The 27,103-nt window shown below is 41.7% G+C and overlaps 1 protein-coding gene across 4 annotated transcripts in view; it reads left to right on the top strand.

Moving 5' to 3' along the window:
- The first annotated feature begins 768 nt into the window (after positions 1–768).
- znf281b (zinc finger protein 281b) overlaps positions 769–27,103 on the top strand; it is a 26,359-nt gene continuing 24 nt past the window's right edge. The window contains exons 1-7 of one of the 4 annotated variants that reach the window (XM_024387065.2): positions 769–910; positions 12,094–12,593; positions 12,841–12,945; positions 13,143–13,266; positions 13,929–14,021; positions 18,650–18,768; positions 22,296–27,103. The exon at positions 22,296–27,103 is cut by the window's right edge and continues 24 nt beyond it. In XM_024387065.2, the coding sequence (XP_024242833.1) occupies positions 12,150–12,593; positions 12,841–12,945; positions 13,143–13,266; positions 13,929–14,021; positions 18,650–18,768; positions 22,296–23,882 (2,472 nt within the window). In that variant the 5' untranslated portion in view covers positions 769–910; positions 12,094–12,149 and the 3' untranslated portion in view covers positions 23,883–27,103. Of the gene's footprint in view, positions 915–11,515; positions 11,801–12,093; positions 12,594–12,840; positions 12,946–13,142; positions 13,267–13,928; positions 14,022–18,649; positions 18,769–22,295 lie in introns of those variants that run through there. The other 3 variants (XM_024387066.2, XM_024387064.2, XM_042305228.1) reach the window with 3 other exon arrangements.

Here is a 27,103-nt window from a genome sequence, read left to right as displayed (position 1 = left end):
TGTGTGTGTGTGTGTGTGTGTGTGTGTGTGTGTGTGTGTGTGTGTGTGTGTGTGAGAGAGAGATGGGCAGAGACCTAGCCGATCACATTTGTTTCAAATAATGATGCAAAAGACCACTGCAAAAGACCACATTAACTCAATATTCAGAATGTTGTGACTTCTATCATCAGAAGCCCATCTGCATTTGTTTAATCTACAGTTGCAATGATGATTTACCTTACAGAATTTCAATTGAACCACAATAAAATAATACAAAATATAGTGGATCATATTCCAGTCAACAATATCGACCTGACAGTGGAAAAGGATGTTGTGACCTTAGGTCACACTAGCCATCTCTAGGGTACTGCAAGTCTGCAGTAACTCTCTTGCCTGTCTCCAGTCGTCACTAGCTTCTATAGCCACAAAGGCATAAACCCAGCATATTCATACAATATAGCTTCTTAAAATGTAATTTTAAACCTAACCCTAACCTTATATCTAACCACACTGCTAACCTTATTCCTAACCTAAACCTTAAATTAAGTTTAGTTTATTTGCCAATTTGGGCTTTGCGGCTGTGGAATCTGACTTTGTGGCTATCAAAGCTAGTGGAAAGCCCATTGCTTTCCGGGTTCGGTGAGAAATCCCTACCTCATTGAAGTTTAAATGTAAAATTGTTAAAAATAAGGGTTAAGGTTTTTGATTCACGGTATGGACGTCCCAAGGACCCCAGATAGCGCCGACTCTAGGGGAAACCCCTGTCTCCTCCGCTCTCAGGACCCGTCCGCTCGCTAGACCCATAATTCCCCGCGCCAAGACAAGATGGAAGAAAGCAGGGGCCCCAAGACAACAATGTTTTGGCTATAAAACCTAAAAAGAACGAGAAAGGGAAGAAAATACGAACGTTTAATGCAAATAGCGGTCATGTGTAGGTAAATATACATTTCCATTTAATTTGGAGTATTTGTTGAAATTTGTCGAGTTACGTGGAAATGTCAAACGCAAATCGTTTCAACCAGCGAGAGATTCACTCAAAGCCGAGCATCATTGTTTCTCTGTTGCATGGATCATAGTAATGCGGGGTTTCAGTTGGAGCGGCTAGCCTCGTTAGCTTTAGCAAGCTGGTATGCACTAATTTGGCTCATAGCATCCGTAGTTACTATTTGCTGAATGCGGTGCAATTTAACTTTAGATCCCAAACCGTACATAATGTATTACTAAATGCAGCGGTAGTTGCTAGCTATAATTAGCTACAGTTATAACTAACAGGTTAAGTAGTAGTCTGATAAATATTCCTCGAACGCCAGAGATGACCAGAATGTATTTCTCGAGCCTGGTCCCAACCAAGGACAGCAAAACCAATCGTTTTTCATAAATGGGTTAATAAAAACGTGAGCTAATGTCAGTATTTGAATTTTTATTAAGGTCGACCTGTAAAGCCATTGAATCCCCGGGTAATGTAATGTTTTGTCAGTTTGAGATTAACGTTACTTGGATTTAGCTAGCACAGCTAGCGAACGTTAACCACTATTATTGAGCCGTCGCCATCTAGGTTCTATTTTCATAATGTATGAGTCGATTTGTTGTCCTGTGTTATTGTGTTTTAATAGTATTGCATTTATGTGACAGAAGTGTGTTTTGTATCAGCAAAGCTGGCGAGGACATCTAGGTAGGTAGCTAACGTAATTCGTTTCATTGTAGCCAGCTAGCTAGCTATGCATCACAAAAGCCCATCCGCTTTCCGTATAATTCGATGTCGCGTAGCCAAATGGCAGGCAAGACTAAACAATACAATTGCGCCTGAGCGGTTCAGGATCCAGCTGGAATAGTCAGCCAAAGAGTCGTTTTAACGTTATACTACATTGTTACTAAATTTAAGGTGAAATATGGTTTGTTTTAGACTAGTGGACCGTGTAATTTGATGTGTTTATCACAGGTAGTGACTGAAGCCTGTGGTTCTTCTTATAAATTGCCATTTGCAGCAAATTCAAGGTGTTCACATCCCGGGTAATACATTTGAATCGATTGTCAACCAGACGGTGTAATTTGAAATGGTGAACATAAAAGTGCACATTTTCACCTTGCAGCAACGATTTTTGTTTGGCTGCATGTGATATACAAAATGTCGCACGTAACACGTGATTTGGATAATGTTTCAGAAGTAGCTAGCCTACATTTGATTGGTGATGGTTGGCTACACTGTTCTTCACGGACCTAATGTTATGGTGATGTCTAATTGGCATTGGGCGAGCACAAGGTCATTTGAGAGGGTTAGAATCTTGGGCAACATTTTATTATGATGCATTTAGGACCACAATAAGGAAGAGATAATCAACAAGGGGCTGCTAGCGCATCGAAGGAAAACAACTTCCATGGCGTTAATTATTTTCTATAGAACACACAGAGCCCTGAGCTGATTATTAAGCAATAATGCACGAGGGGGTGTGTTATATTAACCATATACCACAAACCTCCTAGATGCCTTATTGCTATTATAAACTGGTTACCAACGTAATTCGAGCAGTAAGAATTCATGTTTTGTTAAACCTGTGGTATAGTGCCTGATATACCACGGTTTTCAGCCAATCAGCATTCAGGGCTCGAACCACCCAGTTTATAATCCCTTTTATACCAATGGTATAATTCTTAATTTGCCTGTAGAAATGTGTTCAACATCCACTCAAGTAGTTAGCACGTTTACAAGATAGCTATAGTAGTTGCCTGGGTAACCAAACAGACTCGCTAGTTTAGCTAACCAAACCATCAGCTTGCTATTATGAAAATCCAATTCAGCAATGCCAGTAATGTTTTTAATTTGACTGTTGCTATCAAAAGCAGGTCAAACATAGAACAAGTAAGCATGAACTATAGCCTTTGAATTCTACTGTGGGGATATACCTTAAAGCATGCTCTATAAAAGCCCTTCCAGCCAATCAGAAATAGGCTTAGGAGGTGTACCTCATAGTGTTTGGAAATAGCCACAGGGTGGGTTTTCAATAACATCAATACTGTGAAGTTTAATTTTTTTTAAATAATATTTGTCGCTACTTTAAGTAAATACCTGCAGACAACTTGTGCAATGCGTTAGATGAAGCAGATTGCGTTCTTATTTCACCTGTCACGTTATTTTACATTTTGAATTACTTAGTTACTTACTTAGTTCCCAAGCACAGTTGAGCCACATGTTTGTTTGTAATTATGAGCTGGGTGGTTTGAACCCTGAATGCTGCTCTTATTACGTTGGTAACCAGTTTATAATAGCAATAATGCACCTCTGGGTTTTGTGGTATATGGCCAATATACCACGGCTAAGGGCTGTATCTAGGCACTACGTGTTGGGTCTAATGTTGATTGGTTAAAACCGCATTTCAGCCGATGTCTATTTCACAACTTACTACCGGCTAAATCTATAATGTTAATATGCCTATTTACTGTGTTCCGTCTGACTGTGCAATCCACTCTCATCAGCCCAGCTAGACATTTTATAAACTTCATCTCCACTATAAAAAGCATCTAGACATTATCTCGCATTTCTTTTAGACTAACATTTAGTTTTCAACTGCTAAGATTTTTATAAACCTTGCTGTCTGTGTCTGACATTTTTAACATTGTAACATTGTCAGACAGTCGAAACCATGAATCAGCTGGCGTAATTTTTATGGATATATATACAAAGAAATGTAAATTGGAAAAAGATGAAAAAATAAATGAAGTGCAGCTAGTTTGCAGTCATTCCAGCTTCAGTTTGAGGTGATTGTGTTAGCTGTGTTGTAGGCTAGCTCCTCTGAACACCGGTTTTCTGACGAGAGAACACATTTTCTATGCCAGGTATAATCGCGCCTCATTAGACTGTATCTTGCGGAAGGATGAACTAGTTTGAATAAATTCCTCAACATAACGTTTTTGTGAAAATATGTCAATCATTATTTGAATATGTTAACCCATTGAATAAAAGTGATAATGCCATTGATGCCGACGTTTTGAAGATAAATCGGCACAGTTTGCCAGCCCTCGGCTTTCTTCTCGGGCCTAACACCCGTGCCAATATATCCTCCAAACCCCGGCTTCTCGGCATTATCACTTAAATAGAGCACAACAGGAGGAAGCGGGAGCAGATGAGTCCAGCTGTGTATTGACGGGGTCAAGATTTATATTGAAAGTAGTATTTTATTGCTTCACTGGGGTAATCAGGGACGTGCAACTATCGTTTTCCATTACAGAAAATACATTAGTGCAACATTCGACATAAAATGGCTTCCATTTTCATCAGATGACAACACTATTTGGCTGGCAGCCACACAAGTAAATGAGCTTACAATAAATAAATAAAACTATGCATGGTCATCATATTTCTAATGTTTGAAAAACACTGAATTATGCGTAAACACGACCCCTGTTTTTTGCTATCTAAAAGTGGCTGAATTAATAAGGTGACGGAGAATCATATTGTGTTAGCTTTCTGCCGTGTTTGAGATGGTAAGCCCTTTTGGATGAGTTATTTGTACAGCTGCCATTGCTATCTTGATTTCCTTGTATTTTTCTCTTCTCTGTTCTCAGCCCGTCTGCTCCTCCCCCCTCATCTTAGAGCAGGCAGGCCAGTTACCCTAGCGACTCCAGACTCCACACATCTTGTAGACATGCTGCTGGAGCGCCAGTGCTGCAATTCGTCAAAACTTTGTTAATTTGCACAATGTCTCATTCACATTCGCTTGTAATGTCCAAACTCAACAAAAATGACATTCGGTAGCTCCTACCTAGATATGTAGAACTTTATGAGCTTGATTACCCGTCTTTGCATATTGTTTGCTCCTTGTTAGCATCAGCCCCCATGCAGCTTCGCTATATATAGACGCCAAATGGGCTTTTTCGTGGTTTTTGGCGCCCACTTGTGTACTAAACCGCTTATACCAGAAATCACAGTGTGAGAGAAGGACGATATGACAATCTAGATGCTGCCCAACCCCAATCAGACTGCAACATATGGACCGGAGAAATTCTAGTTCATCACTCACCACTTTAGGCTATCAAATGCTCCAAGAAAACCACATCTTTGCTGAAACATCAATACTAGCTAGCTAAGTTTTTCCTTGATGGATCTGCATTTACAATGTAGTGTGGTTGTTGGTTTAGCTTTCTGTAACTTTTTGTATTTAGTATGGTCTGCATGTGTAGGTGCATATTGCGTCAGGATTGCAAGGTGTCCCGATATCTTTTACAAGTGTCCCGTTACCTGGTTTTAATGTCCATTTCAGAATGCCCTTCTAACCAATCAGAAATTACTATTCTACAATGCTGTGGTATAAACATTTGTAACATTTGCGTAGACCATGGATAAACAAGTAGTCGTTGAGAGTCGACGCCAAATGACTCAATTCCTCGACTCCTTACACATCGTAGTTGACATCGTCTACTTCCGAGCACAAACCTTTTTGTGTCTTTCACAGCAAATAAGGAGCTGGGGGGGCATAGATAAGCAAGTCGACAACCAGGCAGACAGTCCTAACCATGCGTCGGTATTCAAATGCTGTATCTTGCGATGCTGTATCTGTCAATTTCTTGACTTGATATGTCTCAAGTTCACTAAAGTAGGGGTTATCATGAGTAGGCTACGGTATTCTAGACGCAACAGACCGAAGACTGAACACACACTTGCATCTTTCATAGCTAAGATAAAGAGCAGGCAAGGGGGAGACAGTCAGTCGTAACCGTGCGCGTAGGCTATATCTTTAATTTGTATCTCGCAATGTCTTATCTTGCAATGCCATGTAAATTCACCAAGAGTATATTAAAGTATAGATTATGCTATTAATGAGTATGTCTAAGCTATTCTACAATGCTCAAGTGGGATTGAAGTTCATCATCGACAAATGCGTCATTTTAATTAGGCCAAAATGGGCAAAAAGTGCTGTGCCTACATATCTTCTTTAATGCATTCCTTGCTGTCGATGTCCTAGGCAATAGATCGCAACGCAGAGCATCCCCGATTCCCCGCTGTGCAAAATGTATTTAAAAGCGCAATTTCACTTTCTCATCCATAAATGCGGCTCATGTGCAAATACTGTTCAAGCAGCTCAAATCAGCAGGATGGGAAGCATTTTTATTAGGGGGGGGCATATACCATGAATTGCTAAAATAATGGTTATCACAGTTCCTTAATTTAAATATTATGGGGACATGTATACGTTTGGCAGTCAAGCATGAGTTATCAGTGTAGCCTATTATTGTTCTTTCGACCAATCGATTGGTCAATTTTTTTTGCCGTGTACAGTGCCTTTGTAAAGCATTCAGACCCCTTTACTTTTTACGCATTTTGTTACGTTACAGCCTTATGCTAAAATGGATCAAATACAATATTTTATTACAACCCACCTTATTTACATATGTATTTGCAATGAGACTTGAAATTTGGCTCAGGTGCATCCTGTTTCCATTGATCATCCTTGATGTTTCTACAACTTGATTGGAGTCCACCTGTGGTAAATTCAATTGATTGGACATGATTTGGAAAGGCGCCTAACACCTAAGGTCCCACAGTTGACCGTGCTCGTCAGAGCAAAAACCAAGCCATAAGGTTGAAGGAATTGTCTGTCTGTGGAGCTCCGAGACCGGATTGTGTCGAGGCACAGATCTGGGGAAGGGTACCAAATTCTGCAGCATTGACGGTCCCCAAGAACACAGAGGCCTCCATCATTCTTAAATGGAAGACGTTTGGAACCAACATGACTCTTCCTGGAGCTGGCTGCCCAACCAAACTGAACAATCAGGGGAGAAGGGCCTTGGTCAGGGAGGTGACTCTGACAACACTCCAGTTCCTCTGTGGAGATGGCTGTCCTTCTGGAAGGTTCTCCCATCTCTGCAACACTCCACCAATCAGGCCTTTATGGTAGTAGACAGGAAAGGGAAAGGCGGATACCTAGTCAGTTGTACAACTGAATGCTTTCAACTGAAATATGTCTGCATCATGCTGTGGGGATGTTTTTCAGCAACGGACTGGGAGACTATTCACATTAAAGGGACAGATGAACAGAGCAAAGTACAGTGAGATCCTTGATTTAAAACCTGCTCCAGAGCACTCAGGACCTCAGACTGGGTCGGAGATTCACCTTCCGACGGGACAACGACCTTAAGCACACAGCCAAGACAACGCAGGAGTGGCTTCAGGACAAGTCTCTGAATGTCCTTGAGCTAGAGCCCGGACTTGAACCCAATCCAACATCTCTGGAGAGACCTGAAAATAGCTGTACAAATTTCTACAGTCCTGTTTTTGCCTTGTCATTATAGGGTATTGTGTGTAGATTGATGTAGGGGAAAACAATTTAATCAATTTTAGAATAAGGCTGTAACAAAATGTAGAGGAAGTCAAGGGGTCTAAATACTTCCCGAATGCAATGTACACTGCTCAAAGAAATAAAGGGAACCCTAAAATAACACATCCTAGATCTGAATGAATGAAATAATCTTATTGAATACTTTTTGCATTACATAGTTGAATGTGCTGACAACAAAATCACACAATAATTATCAATGGAAATCAAATTTATCAACCCATGGAGGTCTAGATTTGGAGTCACACTCAAAATTAAAGTGGAAAACCACACTACAGGCTGATCCAACTTTGTAATGTCCTTAAAACAAGTCATAATGAGGCTCAGTAGTGTGTGACCTCCACGTGCCTGTATGTGCCTGCTGTAAGCACAACCCCCACCTGTGGATGTCGGGCCCTCATACCACCCTCAAGGAGTCTTTTTCTGACCGTTTGAGCAGACACATGCACATTTGTGGCCTGCTGGAGGTCATTTTGCAGGGCTCTGGCAGTGCTCCTCCTTGCACAAAGGCGGAGGTAGCGGTCCTGCTGCTGGGTTGTTGCCCTCCTACGGCCTCCTCCACGTCTCCTGATGTACTGGCCTGTCTCCTGGTAGCGCCTCCATGCTCTGGACACTACGCTGACAGACACAGCAAACCTTCTTGCCACAGCTCGCATTGATGTTCCATCCTGGATGAGCTGCACTAACTGAGCCACTTGTGTGGGTTGTAGACTCCGTCTCATGCTACCACTAGAGTGAAAGCACCGCCAGCATTCAAAAGTGACCAAAACATCAGCCAGGAAGCATAGGAACTGAGAAGTGGTCTGTGGTCCCCACCTGCAGAACCACTCCTTTATTGGGGGTGTCTTGCTAATTGCCTATAATTTCCACCTGTTGTCTATTCCATTTGCACAACAGCATGTGAAATTTATTGTCAATCAGTGTTGCTTCCTAAGTAGACAGTTTGATTTCACAGAAGTGTGATTGACTTGGAGTTACATTGTGTTGTTTAAGTGTTCCCTTTGTTTTTTTTGAGCAGTGTATATGAAGCATACAAATGACATGACTTATTACAATTATTATGATCATCATAATAACAATTAGTTAAAGAAAAAGGAGGGTGTAGGAGAAAGAGCTGCGTGCATATAATCGACCTGTTGACTCGAATGGCGTCAGCCCAAGTCGCATACTCCCTTTAAAGACCTTCGCTTGAAAAACTTGAAAAAAACCCACAATAGCGAGACACCAGTGCCAGTATACACTTCCTCAAAATAGTCAAAATTAATCTAAGATAACTCAGGAAATCTGTCATTACTTTTGATGTTTTTTGCAGGGGAGATCTTAGTTGCACAATTTTACATCTATGATGCAGTTTTTCTGAAGTGGACACATTTGCATGAAAATGGGTATCATGAATGACAAACACTTAATTGAAGAATGCCTACTGTTGACCAATGAACCAACAAAGGGCCGTAGACTTCAGCTCCCGAACTTGGACAACTTAAAGAATCCTCCGAAACCATTAATTCCTATAACTTAGTGTTACACTAATATGTGAGAACAATATTTTTTTGTGAAATGTTTCATTTTGTTATGGTTGGAAGCAACATGAAAATTTGTTGTGGAAATCTGTTGCAGCTCAAGTTGACTACAAAATGTTTTATCGCCTCTGTTAAATGACACATTTCTCAAGATAGGAATTTAACAAAAACGAAAAAGTGAACCTACTGCATTATGACATCGGACAGTATTGAAATCTGAGCTGTATGATGTATGCAGTCTAAAAGTCAACTTACTAACTTCCAGTGTAGTGAGAGCGGCGTTATCGGAATGCTACATCATACCAACCGATCTTCTGCCGGCTTGAAAGATAATAGCTCAGATACACGTGAAATGACCCAGGGAATCGATAGTTTCACTCAGATTCACAAAAACAATATAAAGTTCAAACTGGGTGAATCTTTTTCGTAAGTCTCCATATCAATCTACATTCCTATTTGATATGAAGGTCCGGCTGCATGGGATGTCCACTGTTCGGTAGTCTAGTGCCTGAAAATTGGTGTGCAGGGCGCATCGCAGGCGCTGATTTATTGATGTTTTCTAAACATTAAAACAGAGCGTTAGGATTGTATTTCGCATGGTCCCACCGGTAAGCAGTGCTTATAGCTGAGAACCCATGGGACAAGGCAGAATGCCCTTTTAATGCGTTGGGTTTTCGAGAGCAAAATCTTCAGCACCATTTATTAGGCAGATATTCCATTCAGACTGCCACAGCTGCTGGCCTTGGTCCATTGTTGGGTGTATGCTGCCTGCAGTCAAGGGGTTAAGCTTTGCTTTAGCTTAAGTCATTTCTTTAATCTTTGTTGACCCGGTGAGAGAGACTTAGCATGGTTAGTAATGGCCTTGATTTTGCTGCGGTGCTGTGAACCTTATGTGACATTGATATAACGCATGTCGCTCCGCTAGTGCTTTGCATGATAGCACTGGACTAGGCAAATTAGTCCCTGCTTTAACAGCGTAGTTATTTTGCCCTCTTTAATCATGGCCATTTGATTTAGCCATTGCCGCCTGGCATTTGGAAATGTGAGCTATCCTACATCGAACATTAGACCATTACATTGCTTCAAGTGAACAAGAGGCAGGATGTTTTAGAAGGTCTTCAAAGGAGCCACAGAAGTTTTCCTTGATAACCATAACCCAGCCACTATATCATAGCCTCACTCCATAGAAATAGAATTGCTCATATGCATCCTGTTCCAGATAGGCAAAGCCCAATAAATCCAATCAAGTAATTAATGGATGACTGGGGAAATGGAGGACACGCTGACTCCACCTGGGACCAGTCTAGCCCTGAGTTCAGGGTTACAAGATTACTTTACAAGATTGCAGGCTTGCAGCCTATATCTTCCTCGGAATAACTGTCCTGGTTTTTTTTTCTCGCACAAAAAAGCCATAGGAGAAAACAACTTTTCTATTATATTCTCTCAACTCAAGATATAGAAAAATCTGTCAACGTGCCCTCAAGCAAGGCAGTTAAAGGGAAATTTCACCAGCACCACCCCAACATCAACATGTGCTAATAGTACATTTCAAATTTTTGTAGTCAAAAAGATAGAAGAGAAGGGTTTCCAATGACGTCGACCAATTAGTAGGCAATGCCTACTCATTGGTTAAAGTCAATGATGTCATTGGAAACATCCCTAGTGGAGATGATGAATATGAAGTTGAACAATTGTGAAATGTCCCTTTAACCCTAATTAATCCTTTAACCTTTCTAGGACAAACCCCCTCGACAACTTTCCGCTGAAAAGGCAGCACGCAAAATTCAAAAATATATTTTTTAGAAATGTGGAACTTTCACACATTAACAAGTCCAATACAGCAAATGAAAGATAAACATCTTGTTAATCTACCCATCGTGTCCGATTAAAAAAAAAATATATATATATTTTTTAAATGCTTTACAGCGAAAACACAACATATGATTATGTTAGATCACCGCCAAGTCCAAAAAACACAGCCATTTTCCCAGCCAAAGATAGGAGTCACAAAAAACAGAAATAGAGATTCAATTAATCACAGACCTTTGATGATCTTCATCAGATGACACTCATAGGACATCATGTTACACAATACATGTATGTTTTGTTCGATAATGTGCATATTTATATCCAAAAATCCTTTTACATTGCCATCATGTTCAGAAATGCCTCCAAAATATTGCAGAGAGCCATATCAAATAACAGAAATACTCATCATAAACTTTGATGAAAGATACATGTTTTTACATAGAATTAAAGATACACTTGTTCTTAATGCAACCGCTGTGTCAGATTTCAAAAAAACTTTACGGAAAAAGCAAACCATGCAATAATCAGAGACGGCGCTCAGACAGAAACAACATTTCTCCGCTATGTTGGAGTCAACAGAAATACGAAATTACATTATAAATATTCCCTTTGATGATCTTCATCAGAATGCACTCCCGGGAATCCTAGTTCCATAATAAATTGTTGTTTTGTTCGATAATGTCCATTATTTTATGTCCAAGTAGCTACTTTTGTTAGCACGTTTAGTACACATATCCAAACGCTCGTGCAGGTCCAGGCGAACGTCGGACGAAAACTTCAAAAAGTTATATTACAGGTCGAATAAACCTGTCAAACTAAGTGTAGAATCAATCTTTAGGATGTTGTTATCATAAATATTCAATAACGTTCCAACCGGAGAATTCCTTTGTGCCTATAGAAGTAATGGAACCGCAAGTTGATATCATGTGGAATGCGCCTGACCAGGACCTGGCTCTGTGCCAGACCACGGACTCATTCGCCTCTCATCCGGCCCCACATCAGAGTAGAAGCTTCATTCAAGGTCCTATAGACTGTTGACATCTAGTGGAAGCTGTAGGAAGTGCAAACAGATCCATATCCCACTGGGATTTCAATAGGCGATGAGTTGAACCTCAGATATCGACCAACCTCCGATATCCCGCTTCCTGGTTGGATTTCTCTCAGGTATTCGCCTGCCATATGAGTTCTGTTATACTCACAGACATCATTCAAACAGTTTTAGAAACTTCAGAGTGTTTTCTATCCAATAGTAATAATAATATGCATATATTCGCATCTGGGACAGAGTAGGAGGCAATTCACTCTGGGCACGCTATTCATCCAAAGTGAAAATGATGCCCCCTATCCCTAAAAAGTTAAGTTGCTCTGTATAAGAGTGTCTACTAAATAACAACTGTAAACTGTAAAACTGATAATGTGGTTCTATACTTAGCCTCTTCTCCTCCCTTCTCTTCCAGGACATCCCCACCTGGCCCCATTTAGTGTTTCCCCTTTCTACACGTGCTGACCAACCATGAGTATTATCCAAGACAAGCTAGGCAACGAGTTTCTGCGAGGCAATGGGGGCATGGACCCAAACTTTGCCCCCGGCATGCTCATGTTCAGCCACCTGCCGCCTGTCACCAGCTTCACCCGCCTGGCCTCGCAGTCGGTCATGGGGGGCGACCTGCCACAGGAGATGATCCTGAAGAAGGAGCGCGACTCGCCACCCAACGCCCACGGCTTCCTCCACGGCATGGGCATTAAGCAAGAGCGGATGAGCGAGCTGGACTACCGCATGCCCCTTTATAGCGGAGCTGGCGGGGGAGGAGGAGGGCTGGGTGGCAGCTGTGGCGGAGGGGGTGTGGGGAAGGGCAACGAGATGCTGGAGATGCAGTTTGGTGGAGGCCACCACCACAACCATCAGAACATGCTTCTGCACGACCTCAGCCTCGGCAATGTCCGAATGGGAGAGCCGGTGAGGGACCCATGTTTATTTGTAGAGTTGTAGTTTTAGTGGCTGAAAGGGGGCCTCAATCAATAGATATTTTCTGTAGAGTTATCATGTGAGCTTTGATATTTTTGTCTTTGGTACTGTACTCTCTCTGTGAAGATCAAAATGAGTTATCAGTATAGCACCTATCGCTCATTTGAGAATATTCACACTGTGTGTGTAAGTACGTATCTGTCTACATGGCCAACCTCCTCCTCTGCTTTGTCCACAGATGTCTGGAAGACCAGAGAAAGGGCCGAAAGAGACGTCGGGAAGAAGACGGAAGAGCAACAGTGATGGGGAGGGGAAAGCCAGAAGAAAACGTGGAGAACCCAAGGTAGAGCACATCTCTAGCATTTTCATTAATAAGCATTTTTAGAATCAAAGCTACCAAAAAGTCGCACAGCAGATCAGTTTTTCTGTGGTCAGGTCATGTTAACAGCAGCTTGTCCCCTCAAACAACATGTTTACACTTTGATGCAAAGTTGCATTCGGGTTATACTGACCTTTCATTCTGTCCCGCACCCCGCACAGGCCATGATGTTGGACGGCGAGGGGACCGGCCTCTCTCCCAACTCCAAACCGCACATCTGCGAGCACTGCAACGCTGCCTTCCGCAGCTCCTACCACCTCCGCAGACATGTGCTCATCCACACAGGTGAGAGGCTTTCAGTGCTTTCTGCATGGGAATTATTTTGGGGTGGCTGGAGTCCGCACTTTGTTTTAGGTCATTTTATTGATCCTAAAGTGAAATCCTCACCCACCCAAAACACAGGGTGAGCTAAAACGAATACACCCAATATCACTGAAGTGAGTAGCATGGATGACATTTGTTTGATGCTACAAATGTCCTGTAAATGTTGAGGTAATCTAAATGACAAACATTTCTTGCAGGTTTGACTCATTGTCGCCGCGATGAGGAATTCTGTTTTATTCTGTTTCTTTCAAGCGAATGTTCAGCCAAATTACAAATGTCTGTGTGTGTGTATATACATTTCTTTACCTTGAAAGTAGTCTTATGGACAAGGAGAGAATGCGATCCACATTGGTTTCGGTAAACAAGACACTGTTCCCGCAAAGTGTTTTATTGCGGATTCTGTCCAGAGATTGCTTTCAAGGTAAGGGAACAAATATAAATGTGTTATTTGGCTGAACTATCCCCTTTAGGTTTTCACTCTGTAACTTACCCTAGCGTGTTTGCTTCATCTGCAGTGTTTATTCAAAAAGTTTAATTTAATGAACTGAGACTTGAATAAAGCCAACTTCTGCTTTCCCCCACTGATAGTCAATTAATGTGGAGAGTGGGTGATTGTATTTTTGATCGCACAGGTGAGAGGCCTTTCCGGTGCAGTCAGTGTAACATGAGCTTTATCCAGAAGTACCTGCTGCAGCGGCACGAAAAGATCCACAGTGGTGAGTCTTGACCTATGACAGCCAGCACTGTGGTCAATTCCATTTCAATTTAGTCAATACAGGAAGTAAATGGAAATTCAAAGAGACATTTTGAATTTGAAATTCAGTTTACTTCCTGACTGGAAATTAACCCAACCCTCATGCCTGAATGCCATTTTTTTGTATGTATGTACAGTACCAGCCAAAAGTTTAGACACCTACTCATTCAAGGGGTTTTCTTTATTTTTATATTTCCTACGTTGTAGAATAATAGTGAAGACATCACAACTATGACATATCACAAATGGAATCATGTATTAACCAAAAAAGTGTTAAACAAATCTAAATTTATTTTATATTCTTCAAAGTAGCCACCCTTTGCCTTGATGACAGCTTTGCACACTCTTGGCATTCTCTCAGCTTCATAAGGAATGTTTTTCCAACTGTCTTGAAGGAGTTCCCACATGCTGAGCACTTGTTGGCTGCTTTTCCTTCACTCTGCAGTCCATCTCATCCCAAACCATCTCAATTGGGTTGCGATCGGGTGATTGTGGAGGCCAGCTCATCTGATGCAAGACTTCATCACTATCCTTGGTCAAATAGCGCTTACACAGCCTGGAGGTGTGTTTTGGGTCATTATCCTGTTGATAAACAAATGATAGTCCCACTAGGCCCAAACCAGATTGGATGGCGTATCACTGCAGAATGCTGTGGTAGCCATGCTGGTTAAGTGTCCCTTTAATTCTAAATAAATCACTGACCGTGTCACCGGTAAAGCACCCCACACCATCACACCACCTTCATGCTTCATGGTGGGAACCACACATGTGAAAATCATCCGTTCACCTACTCTGCGTCTCACAAAGACACAGTGGTTGGAACCAAAAATCTCCAATTGAACTAATCAGACCAAAGAACAGATTTCCACCGGTCTAATGACCATTGCTCGTGTTTCTTGGCCCAAGCAAATCTTTTCTTCTTATTGGTGTCCTTTAATAGTGGTTTCTTTGCAGAAATTCGACCATGAAGGCCTGATTCATGCAGTCTCCTCTGAACAGTTGATGTTGAGATGTGTCTGTTACTTGAACTCTGTGAAGCATTTATTTGGGCTGCAATCTGAGGCTGGTAACTCTAATGAATTTATCATCTGCAGCAGAGGTAACTCTGGGTCTTTCATTCCTGTGGCGGTCCTCGCAAGAGCCAGTTTCATCATAGCGCATGATGGTTTTTGCTACTGCACCTGAAGAAACTTTCAAAGTTCCTGATATTTTCCGGATTATCTGATCTTCTTACCTTAAACTAATGGACTGTTTCTCTTTGCTTGTTTGAGCTGTTCTTGCCATACTATGGTCTTTTACCAAATAAGGCAATCTTCTGTATACCAACCCTGTCATGTCACAACACAACTGATTGGCTCAAACGTGTTAAGAAGGAAAGAAATTCCACAAATGAACTTTTAACAAGGCACACCTGTTAATTGAAATGCATTCAACCAATGAACCTGGTTGAGCGAATGCCAAGAGTGTGCAAAGCTGTAATCAAGGCAAAGGGTTGGCTAATTTGAAGAATCTCAAAATATAAAATATATTTTGTTTTGTTTAACACCTTTTTGGTTACTACATAACATATATGAAATTATTTCATAGTTTTGATGTCTTCACTATTACTCTACAATGTAGAAAATGGTACAAATTTAAGAAAATCCCTTGAATGAGTAGGTGCATCCAAACTTGACTGGTAGTGTGTGTGTATCTACATACACACACGCAGTGCATTTGGAAAGTATTCAGACCCCTTAACTTTTTCCTTATTTTGTTATGTTACAGCCTTATTCTAAAATTGATTATAGTTTTTTTCCACTCATCAATCTACACACAATTATCCCATAATGACAAATAATATTTAGCAAATGTATTAAAAATAAACATCTGAAATCACATTTCCGTTAGTATTCAGACCCTTTACGCCTTACTTTGGCAGTGATTACATCTAGTCTTCTTGGGTATGACGCTACAGGCTTGGCACACTTGTATTTGGAGAGTTTCTCCTGTTCTTGTCTGCCGATCCTCTCAAGCTCTGTAAGCTTGGTTGGGGAATGTCGCAGCACAGCTATTTTCACATCTCTCCAGAAATGTTGGATCAGTTTCAAGTCCAAACTCTGGCTGTGCCTCTCAAGGACATTGAGACTTGTGTTGTCTTGGCTGTGTGCTTACGTTCATTGTCCTTTTGGAAGCTGAACCTTCGCCCCATTCTGAGGTCCTGGAGCAGGTTATCATCAAAGATCTCTCTCAGTACTTTGCTCCTTTCATCTTTCCCTTAATCCTGACTAGTCTCCCAGTCCCTGCCCTTGTAAAAAAATCCCCACCGCATGATGCTGCCACCATCATGCTTCACCTTAGGGATGGTGCCTGGTTTCTTCCAGGTGTGACACTTGGCATTCAGGCCAAAGAGTTCAATCTTGGTTTCATCAGACCAGAGAATCTTGTTTCTCATGGTCTGAGTCCTTTGGGTGCCCTTTGGCAAACTCCAAGCGGGCTGTGCCTTTTACTGAGGAGTGGCTTCTGACATGTTGGTTTCAAACTTCCATTTAAGAATGATGGAGGCCACTCTGTTCTTGGAGACCTTCAATGCTGCAGAAATGTTTTGGTACCCTTCCCCAGATATGTGCCTCGACACAATCCTGTCTCGGAGCTCTACGGACAATTCCTTCAACCTCATTGCTTGGTTTTGACATGCACTGTTCACTGTGGGACCTTTTGTATAGACAGGTGTGCTTTTCCAAATAATATCCAATTGAATTTACCACATGTGGACTCCAAGGACACCACATCACTATAGTACCCTCCAAGCTCATCATTAAGCTTAAGTCCCTGGGTCTGTACCCTGCCTTGTGCAATTGGGTCCTGGACTTTCTGACGGGCCGCCCCCAGGTGGTGAAGGTAGGAAACATTGAGTCGAGACAGCCTACAGGGAGGAGGTGAGGGGGCTCGGAGTGTGGTGTCAGGAAAACAACCTCTCCCTCAACAAAACAAAGGAGATGATTGTGAACTTCAGGAAACCGCAGAGGGAGCATTCTCTATCCACATCGACGGGACGCGATGTGAAGGATGCGAAACAGCGCCTCTTCAACCTCAGGAGGCTGAAGAAATTTTACTTGGCACCTAAAACCTCACACACTTTTACAGATGCACAACTGAGAGCATCCTATCGGGCTGTATCACCACCTGGTAGGCAACTGCACCGCCATCAACCGCAGGGCTCTCCAGAGGGTTTTGCAGTCTGCACAATGCAGCACCGAGGGCAAACTACCTGCCCTCCAGGACATCTACAGCACCTAATGTCACAGGAAGACCAAAAGGATCATCATGGACAACAACCACCCGAGCCACTGCCTGTTCACCCTTCTACCATCCAGAAGGCGAGGTCAGTACAGGTGCATCAAAGCTGGGACCGGGAGACTGAAAAACAGCTTCTATCTCAAGGCCATCAGACTGTTAAACAGCCATCACTAACACAGAGGCTGCTGCCTAAATAGACTCAATCATTGGCCACTTTAATAAATGGATCACTAGTCACTTTAAATAATGCCACTTTAATAATGTTTATATATCTTACATTACTCATCTATTATGTTTGTACTCTATTTTATACTATCACATCTTGCCTATGCCGCTCGGCCATCGCTCATCCATATATTTATATGTACATATTCTTATTCCATCCCTTTACAGTTGTGAGTATGTATGTATGTATGTATATATATATATACACACACACACACACACACCTCAATATGGTAGTTGTGGAATTGTTAGATTACTTGTTAGTGCAGTACTGTCGGAACTATCTATCAGCACAAGCATTTCGCTACACTCACATTATTAACATCTGCTGATCAAGTTGTAGGAACATCTCAAGGATGATCAAAGGAAACAGGATGCACCTGAGCTCAATTTTGATTCTCATAGCAAAGAATCTGAATACTTGTGTAAATAAGGTTTTTTATTTTTATATATATATATATATATATAATTTGCCAAATATACCCTGTTTTTGCTTTGTCAGTATGGGGTATTGTGTGTAGATTGAGGAAAAATGCATTTCATCCATTTTAGAACAAGGCTGCAACGTTACAAAATGTGGGAAGTCAAGGGGTCCGAATAGTTTCTGTGTGTGTGCACGCACAAAAGTTTGGACAACTACTCATTCAAGTGTTTTCTTTTCTTTTTGCTATTTTCTACCTTGTAGAATACTGGTGAAGACTTCAAAAACTATGAAATAATACACATGGAATCATGTAGGAACCAAAAGTGTTAAACAAATCAAAATATATTTGATATTCTTCAAAGTAGCCACCCTTTGCCTTGATGACAGCTTTGCACACTCTTGGCATTCTTTCAACCAGCTTCATGAGTTAGTCACCTTCAATGCATTTCAATTAATAAGTGTGCCTTGTTAATTTGTGGAATTTCTTTCTTTCCTTAATGCTTTTGAGCCAGTCAGTTGTGTTGTGACAAGGTAGGGGTGGTATACAGAAGATAGCCCTATTTGGTAAAATACCAAGTTCATATTCTGGTAAGAAAAGCTCAAATAAGCAAAGAGAAACAACAATTTGGTTCTGTGTCAATGTTGTCCCATTCTTTCCTTAGGAGAGAAGCCCTTCAGCTGTGACCAGTGTAACATGTGCTTCATCCAGAAGTACCACATGGAGCGACACAAGAGGACCCACAGCGGAGAGAAGCCATACAGATGTGACACCTGCCAACAGGTCAGTCAGTCAGTCAGTCAGTCACAAGGGTAACTCGGTTTTACCCTCAAAGCAGAACCGATTGAAATTTAGTATTTCAATTACTTTCAAACACATTTCGAGGTAAGTCTTTTTAAATGTAGTTGAATGTATTTGGAAATACTTGGAAAGTATTGTTGTGTATTTATTTAAGTATTTTCAAGTACAAATATGTAGCCTTTAACACTCACAACAAATTTGGTTACTGATAAGCTCCTAAAATGGAAGGCAGTACCTGTACAGTAAGATGTACATGAAGTCAGAGGTCTCCGCCTTTTCAGCTCTGTATGGGATTCAACTGACAGCCTTTCTAAACCTGAGCACTACTCGCAACAAGAATATGCCCCCAACCCTCCCGCTGATTGGGCTCCTTTTACAAATGTTTTGTCTGAGTGAGGGCAATGCTGTAAATCAATGTGTTCTGAGACGTTGAGAATTATTTTAAAAATACCGCTTTGACGTCATGAAAGCAAACCACACATCCTTGAGTCCAAATGTGCATTTAAAACTTGTCATTTGTATATCAACGTTTATGATCGCTTTGTTTGATGTACAGTTACGAGGATGACATGGCGTCATACCCTGGGTTCTTCTAAACAGAATGAGCCTGTGTTGGTCATATTGTAAAGAGAATGATCATGAGAACAAGCACCCAAATGCACTCATGACTCTATTCTATGCCCAACAGAAATACGATGCGTCTCTGAAGTTCTTTGTGAAAGTCTAGCACTGTCTAGCATTTTATAACTTCGCTAGTAGCGATGGGCATTTGACATTTTTATGTTCGAGTAGTCAAGTCCTCAAGTACTTTTTACATTTTTTTTTTAGAAAAGGGCCCACACTGGGGGGGAATGGTCTAATTATCTATATGCCAACAGTGCGCAACAATGCCTCATTTATTACCATTACAGATAACGAATCCTAATTGCTAAATTGCCTCAGACTCTGAGTGTACAAAACATTAGGAACACCTGCTCTTTCCATGACAGACTGACCAGGTGAGAGCTATGATCCCCTATTGATGTAATTAATTCAATCCACTTCAATCAGTGTACATGAAGGGGAGGAGACGTTAAATAAGGATTTTTAATCAGTGAGACAATTGAGACATGGATTGTGTATGTGTGCCATTCAGAGGGTGAATAGGCAAGACAAAATCATTTTTGTCGGGTATGGTAGTAGGTGCCAATCACATCGGTTTGAGAGTTTTAAGAACCACAACACTCCCGGGTTTTTCACGCTCAACAGTTTCCTGTGTGTATCAAGAATGGTCCACCACCCAAAGAACATCCAGCCAACTTGACACAACTGTGGGAAACATTGGAGTCAACATGGGCCAAAATCCCTGTGGAACGCTTTCGACACCATGTAGTCATGCCCCAATGAATTGAGGTTAAAGGGGGGTGCAACTCTATATAAAGGTGTTTTTAATGTTTTGTACAGCCAAGAAAAGAAAAGTGCCATTTAAGATTCCCTTATTGAAACTGTAATATCAACTGGTTATATTATGCAACACGATCTTCAAAAAGGTAGTACCCTCAGTGGCGCTTGCTTGTAGAAGCCTATGGCTGTGCAATGGCATAGTCTTGTTTTGTTAATTTAGTAGACAATACCCTCTTATTTCCCGAGCCCATATTGCATTCAAGAAGCATCTGTTTTATAGTATAAAAAACATTATGTAAATGACAGTATAAAATAAAACGGAATAGTGCGAGGTGACGCATGCGCATCTCGTGTCTGGAACAGTTATTCTCAGAGTTAATTTGAAACGGGTTGAAAGACCAAGTCTTTCAGGGTTACAAACAAATGTCTTTTTCAATATACCGTTGTTCGATTTGGTCTGTTCTTTTGGAATTTTCTAAATGGAATAACAATTCCACTTTGAACTGGGGGGGATGAAATATGCTTGAGTAGGCCTAGGGATAATGATTCTGATGAATATACGCTCTTTGTCAAACTAATGTTTTTGTATGGGGGGTTAAAGCTTAGGCTAACCAATTCTAAATGGCACTAGCAGTTCGCAAAGTAGGGTCCCCGCAGCCATAAACCCTGGCTTCTTAAAATTTGATTTTAAATCTAACTTTAACCACGTTGTTAAATGTATGCCTATTCCTAACCTTAAATGAAGAGCAAAAATGTAATTTTTGTTTCTGTATTATTTAAATATGCCATTTTGACTTTGTGGCTGTGGTAACTAGTGACAATTTCAATTTTTCCAAAAAATGCAGCTCATTGTTGGAACACATTTCCTTACTTCAGTCAACCAGTCCATTTGTGTGTGGCTACATGGAGCCACTAGTTAGACCTCTCACTCAAACCCTTGTAATTTTTTTTGTTTGATGCACCTAACCCCAAGTCTCATGAATATTCTTACTATGTTACTGAATGTAACCAGTGTTATTTCAGATTTCTTTCATTGACAAATGCTGCAAAAAGTACAGTAAATATAAAATGCACATAAAATCAAGTGTAATGTTTGGATTCAGTCTTGAAGTCCAGTAAGGTGAACTGTTGTGGATTTCCAAAGTGTTCTCTTTCATTTGCTACCATGATTATACATATGATTCTCATATTTCTTCTGTTAACGTTTCTATTCGCATATTTCTTCCGGTAAAAACATTGTGCCCCTATCCATATAGGCCAATTCCCGTAAGTGGAAAGGTTTAAGTACTAAATGCACTTGAACCAAGGTCTGCTTGGTCCTAGGTGTATTTGATATAATGTATTTGGAAGTAAGTATTTGAAAATAGTTTTGTCCATTTATAGGAATGTATTTGAAAATACTACATAATATGTCAAATAGAAGTAGCTGATTTGGCCACATTATTTGAAAATACTTAAAAATACACATGTTCTATGTATTTTAGTAACTACTTGAATAAGCATTTATTTGAACCCAGGTCCGATTGACAATAGTTATTGATGTCAGTTCTTGATGTTTGCAGTTTATCTCAATCTAGCATGTGTTTGCTCAAAATATGATGGGTGTTCCACACTGTTGAACGCTTGCTATGTGCTCTGTCATCAGACGTTTCAAACCATAACATTTGGTCAAGAGCCAAATAAAATTTTATTTGTCACATACACATGGTTAGCAGATGTTAATGCGAGTGTAGCGAAATGCTTGTGCTTCTAGTTCCGACAATGCAGTAATAACCAACGAGTAATCTAACCTAACAATTCCACAACTACTACCTTGTACACACAAGTGTAAAGGGATAAAGAATATGTACATAAAGATATATGAATGAGTGATGGTACAGAACGGCATAGGCAAGATGCAGTAGATTGTATAGAGTACCGTATATACGATATAAGAGATGAGTAATGTATGGTATATAAACATAAAGTGGCATAGTTTAAAGTGGCCAGTGATACATGTATTACATAAAGCACTTTGGGTGCATCTAACAGTGGGCCGATGCATCTTGCTGTCGTTGAGCCATTTGCTCAATCCAGTGACTAGAAAGTTTTCAAATACTCTGCACACCCCCCCTGTTCCCCTGTAGTTTTTCTCGAGGACAGACCGGTTACTGAAGCACAAGCGGACCTGCGGAGAAGCCATAAAGAAGGGCCCGGACCCCAGCATGTTGGAGCTTGCCCACGGGGACATGGGCCAGGGCAACTACTCACTCACTCAGGGAAACGCTACCGCCACCTCTGCATGCAAGAGGGGCAAGTCCAAAAACGCAGGCGAGGGCGGTGATCGTAAGCGTAAGAAGGCTGCTGCCACCACCGTGTCGTCCGGGGGCCTGCAGGACTACGGAATGGAGTGTTCCGACCCCAGCCTGCAGGGCCGCACACCCAAGCTGGTGTTCAAGAAGGCTAAGAAGGGCCTCGTCCCCATGGAGGACGGGGGGCAGAAGCTGCTGTCTCAGAAGCAGGGCTCCATGGAGCTGGCGGGGGGCTCAGGGCTAGATGCCATGGTCCTCCTCCAGGGCTCCTCCAGCGGAGGGGCAAAACGAGGCCCATCAGCCACAAGCAACTACGATGACGCCATGCAGTTTGTGAAGAAGCGGCGCTACCTCCAACACGTGGCCAGCAACGACTATGCGGCGCCCTCCCTCCACATGGGCCAGACCCATGCCAGCAGCGTGATCCAAGGCTCGCTGGGACACCATAACGAGCCCACCCTCACCATGCTGGACACTTCGCCCCTGGACCTCAAGCACCACGACAAGTCGGTCATCCCGGACGAAGTGCTCCAGAGCCTGCTGGACCACTACAGCCACAAGTCGGATGGCACGCACCACCACCACCACGACGTGACCTTTGACCTCTCGGACCACAGCGTCCCACACCACGTGACCCTGCAGCCAGCGGCCCCTGTCACCCCAGAGCTGGACGACGACTCGCCCAGCGGCGGCGACAAGCAGGTGGTCATGAGTGAGTACTCCAAGTTCCTTCTGCAGGCCCTGGAGCGCACCAGCCACAGCGGGCCCTTCTCCACGCTGGGACCCAGCGGGCCCTTCCCTTTGCTCTCCAGCCCTACGGGGCCCCTCTTCTCCGATAAGCATGTCTACACTACGTCTCCGCTGGAGTGCGGCTATCCGCCCGCCGACTCCTCGCCACTGCCCATCCCCTCCATCTCTTCTTCTTCCTCCTCCTTGTCTTCCTCTAAGTCCCACTACAGCATGGTGGTGGGCTCCCCCTCCCAGCCGGCCTTCCACCTCAGTGGCCTGGAGGCGGCTGGCCACCAGCAGCTCATCCCCTCTCAGGAGCTCACAGAGCAGCTGGAGAAGCAGCACCACTCCCCTGCGTTCCAGCTCACGCCCCAGGAGCTGACGGCCACCGGTGGAGCCCCCAAGGAGCAGGGGGCCAAGGGCAACGGGAGAAATGGCAGCTACTCCGACCTGGACACGCCCAAGGAAATGGACCTGCGGGCTACCTACCAGATCGAGAACTTCGCCCAGGCCTTTGGTTCCCAATTTAAGTCGGGCCGCCGCACCCCGCTGGGCTACGGCACTGGGGCCGAGGTCGACCACCGAATACGAACTCCCGTGTCAGAATTCTCAGGGTATACCAGTTTGTTAGCTGACGTCAGCGAGCCAGTAAGTACAGGATCGAAAACCCCAACAAGCCAAAGTTTCAGGTAAGGGTTAAAATGAGGTGAACCTAGTTGCGGGTCTTGCGTTTTTCTTTGTGTCCCTATACCCTTCTACATTTTGTTCTTGTAGCGAGGTCAATTTATTTTTTAAACACTGCCATTAAATGTTGATAATGAGAACTCTACCAGGGGAAGGTCTTCAAGGCCTCAAATGCAATTTTTTATATTCATTTTTTTTTTTTTAATCTGTATTTTGTCTTTATTTTGTTAGCGTAGTTGGTATGATATGAACGTAAACGTAGATTTTAATGTAATTTAAACTGAAAAATTAGGGTTTAGCTAAGCTTGATGATTTTTCTTTGAACTCTTGTTTTACCAATCATCATACAGTTGTAAAGTAATGATGAATGATGTTAATAATTTCAATAATATTACGTTTGTGGCAGGGAAAGGCCCAGAATTCAAATGGCAAAAAAAGTTCTATATTGTCTGTTACTAGAATCGTATTACTCAGGTATTAAGGCAAAATTGTGTAATAATAATAAAAACTTTGTATTATGAGATGCAATTAGCACACTTTTTTAAGTGTGCTTTGAGACTACAAAGCTTTGTTACTATTTATCCCTCGAGGAGCAGGGGAACAAAAAGACAAAACAAATTCAGCGGATCTTCCTGTTCAGTTTTCTTCGCCATTGAACAACACTTTCCTCTACGTGTAGCTGTGTAGAGATTACGGTACTTCTGTGTCAATGTGAAAATGACCGTTCCCATTTCCTCCCCGTAAAGGGCCACATGTAAAACACACGCCGTCGCGGATATTTATACACTCAAGAACTCGTAGTGCACACAGTCCAGGCTCAATGGAAAGAGGTTTCAATCCGCAAAACTTTTTTGTTTATAAACAGTGTCAAGTGATGTTTGTCTAGGCCATGCACCTTTTGGATGGCCCCTTCAGTGGCCCGTGACAAGGAAATGTGCTGGCCCCGTTGGCGACGTTTCAACAACTGTTGTCACTCATTTTTACTGGGTTCCACTCCACTCCTGGCTGTTAACTTCTTCTTCTTTTTTTGTCAGTGGAAATCAAACAAGCACTTTGAAAAACAAAATTGTCATTGAAAACTGAAAACATCCCAACTCAATTAAGGATGTGCAAAACCAAGTGATTATTATTTTTTATTTTATTAGAGGAGAGAACTGTGAACGGGGGTGGGTGGGATAGGGTGGTTTGTTCTGTAGGGAGGGTTAGACTGGGATTGAATAGATGTATTTTGGTTTGTGTTTTTTTGACGGTTTGGTCAAGGGGAAGGGTTGTACAAATGATTTGCTATTACTGTATGTAACCCAATGTTCTGAGAAGATCTCTGTATTGATACCGAACAAAAATATAAACAACATGCAACAATTTCAAAGATGTGACTGAGTTACAGTTCATATAAGGAAATAAGTCAATTGAAATGTATTCATTAGGCCCACCTACTGGGGAACCAGGCCCTGTCAATCAGAATGAGTTTTTTTCCCCCAACGAAGGGCTTTATTAGTTTTGGTTCCCGAGTGGCGCAGTGGATCAGTGGCACATTGCATCTCAGTGCAAGAGGTGTCACTGCAGTACCTGGTGATTGGGAGTCTCATAGGGCGGCGCACAATTGGCCCAGCGTCATCCAGGGTAGGCCGTCATTTTAAATAAGAATTTGTTCTTAACTGACTTGCCTAGTTAAAGGTTAAATAAATAATATTACATTACATACCAAAATACTGCTCAGCGCAAATTAAAGAATTAAGCTTTTTGTGTGTATGGAACATTTCTGGGGTTTATTATTTCAGGTCATGAAACGTGGGACCAACACGTTACATGTTGCGTTTTATATTTTTGTTCGGTGTAAGTTGTTTCGAGAGGGGGCAGATAATATGCTGCAACACTTCCCACTGATGTACTAAGACTCTACTGGATGCAAAAATCTAACTATTTTCCCTTTATTTATTTGTAACCTAGCAAGAGTTTTTATTTTTGCAGGGCGTTTTTGAAGTGCAAGTGCTAACTGTACATCAATCTGTCTGTACCTTATGAAATCAGGCCCGATACATAAAAATTACCTCACTCATACAGGCTCAACGTTATGGTGTATGTGTATATATATATATATCCCCCAAAAAGGCAGTCCTTCAAACTTTGCAAGAATAAACAATGGCCTTTGTCTTCCGCAGCTCAAGCCATTCTCCTGGCAGTCAGGGTTGATATTTAGTTAATTTCCTGTGTGCCCCCCTCCCCACCCCCACCACAGCTGATAGACTTTTAAAGCTGCTCAGATCACAGGGAACAAAAGAATGACTGACTGGCCACTTATCTCCAAAACACACACTATGCTTTCAAAGAAAAGAGGGAGAGCGAGAGACTGATGAGGAAATAAAAAATAGGATTGACCTAAATATACAGTGGGGTCCAAAATTGACAACCTTGATAAAGATCAATAAAAGTGACTGTAAAATACTGAGCTATATTGTATTCTCAAACAAATGGGGGAAATATATTAGATTATGCTTCAGTGCCATTATCCTCTGAAGGTGAGGTAATTGAAAACAGAGGTATCAATAATTTTGATCCCCACCTTCGTTCTCTGAGCAATTGTATTAGTATTCAATATGGTATTTTCCCCAGCATGCAATATAGCTCAGTATTGGAATTATTTTATACAGCAATTTTTGCTCATTTTTGTCAAGTGTGTCTTTCAGAGATCAATGTACCTCATATCACTGAAGCGTCAGAAAACAGGGACACGCTTCATGTATGTAGTGGAAATACTTGTAGTATAGGTTAAACATTTGTATAATCATGTAACAATGCCTGTGTTTACAATTATAGAAGAGCAATTGACTCGTTGAATTGCAAAATGTATTTGTTTTGTCTAAAGCCTTCACGCCAAGCAGTGTTGCATTCTAGATGCCTCATAGAAACTTTAATTTCTCATGTTATATCCCTTATTTTTGTTACTCGCCATAAATGTGTTGATATGATCTCTAGAAGGATATTGTTTACAAAAATGTACAAAAACACTAAAAATGTATGTTAATTTTTTTTTTTTTGTTTCTACCGATATGCATGATATGTTTTTATGGCTTTTTTTCTTATCGTCACCACAACACCAAATTTTGTAGCAGATGCCTCCCCATCCCTGGCTCTTTTTTTTTTTCAAGACCCTTGTGATATGATTTCCAGGGCTGTACCTGTTATTGAATTTATAAAACGATTTAGAGAAGCCAATAAAAACATTTTTT

Source organism: Oncorhynchus tshawytscha, linkage group LG24 (genome assembly GCF_018296145.1).
Source record: "Oncorhynchus tshawytscha isolate Ot180627B linkage group LG24, Otsh_v2.0, whole genome shotgun sequence".
NCBI classification, from domain to species: domain Eukaryota; kingdom Metazoa; phylum Chordata; class Actinopteri; order Salmoniformes; family Salmonidae; genus Oncorhynchus; species Oncorhynchus tshawytscha.
The sequence above is the reverse complement of the archived record's forward strand: the minus strand, read 5'-3'. Positions and strand labels throughout refer to the sequence as shown.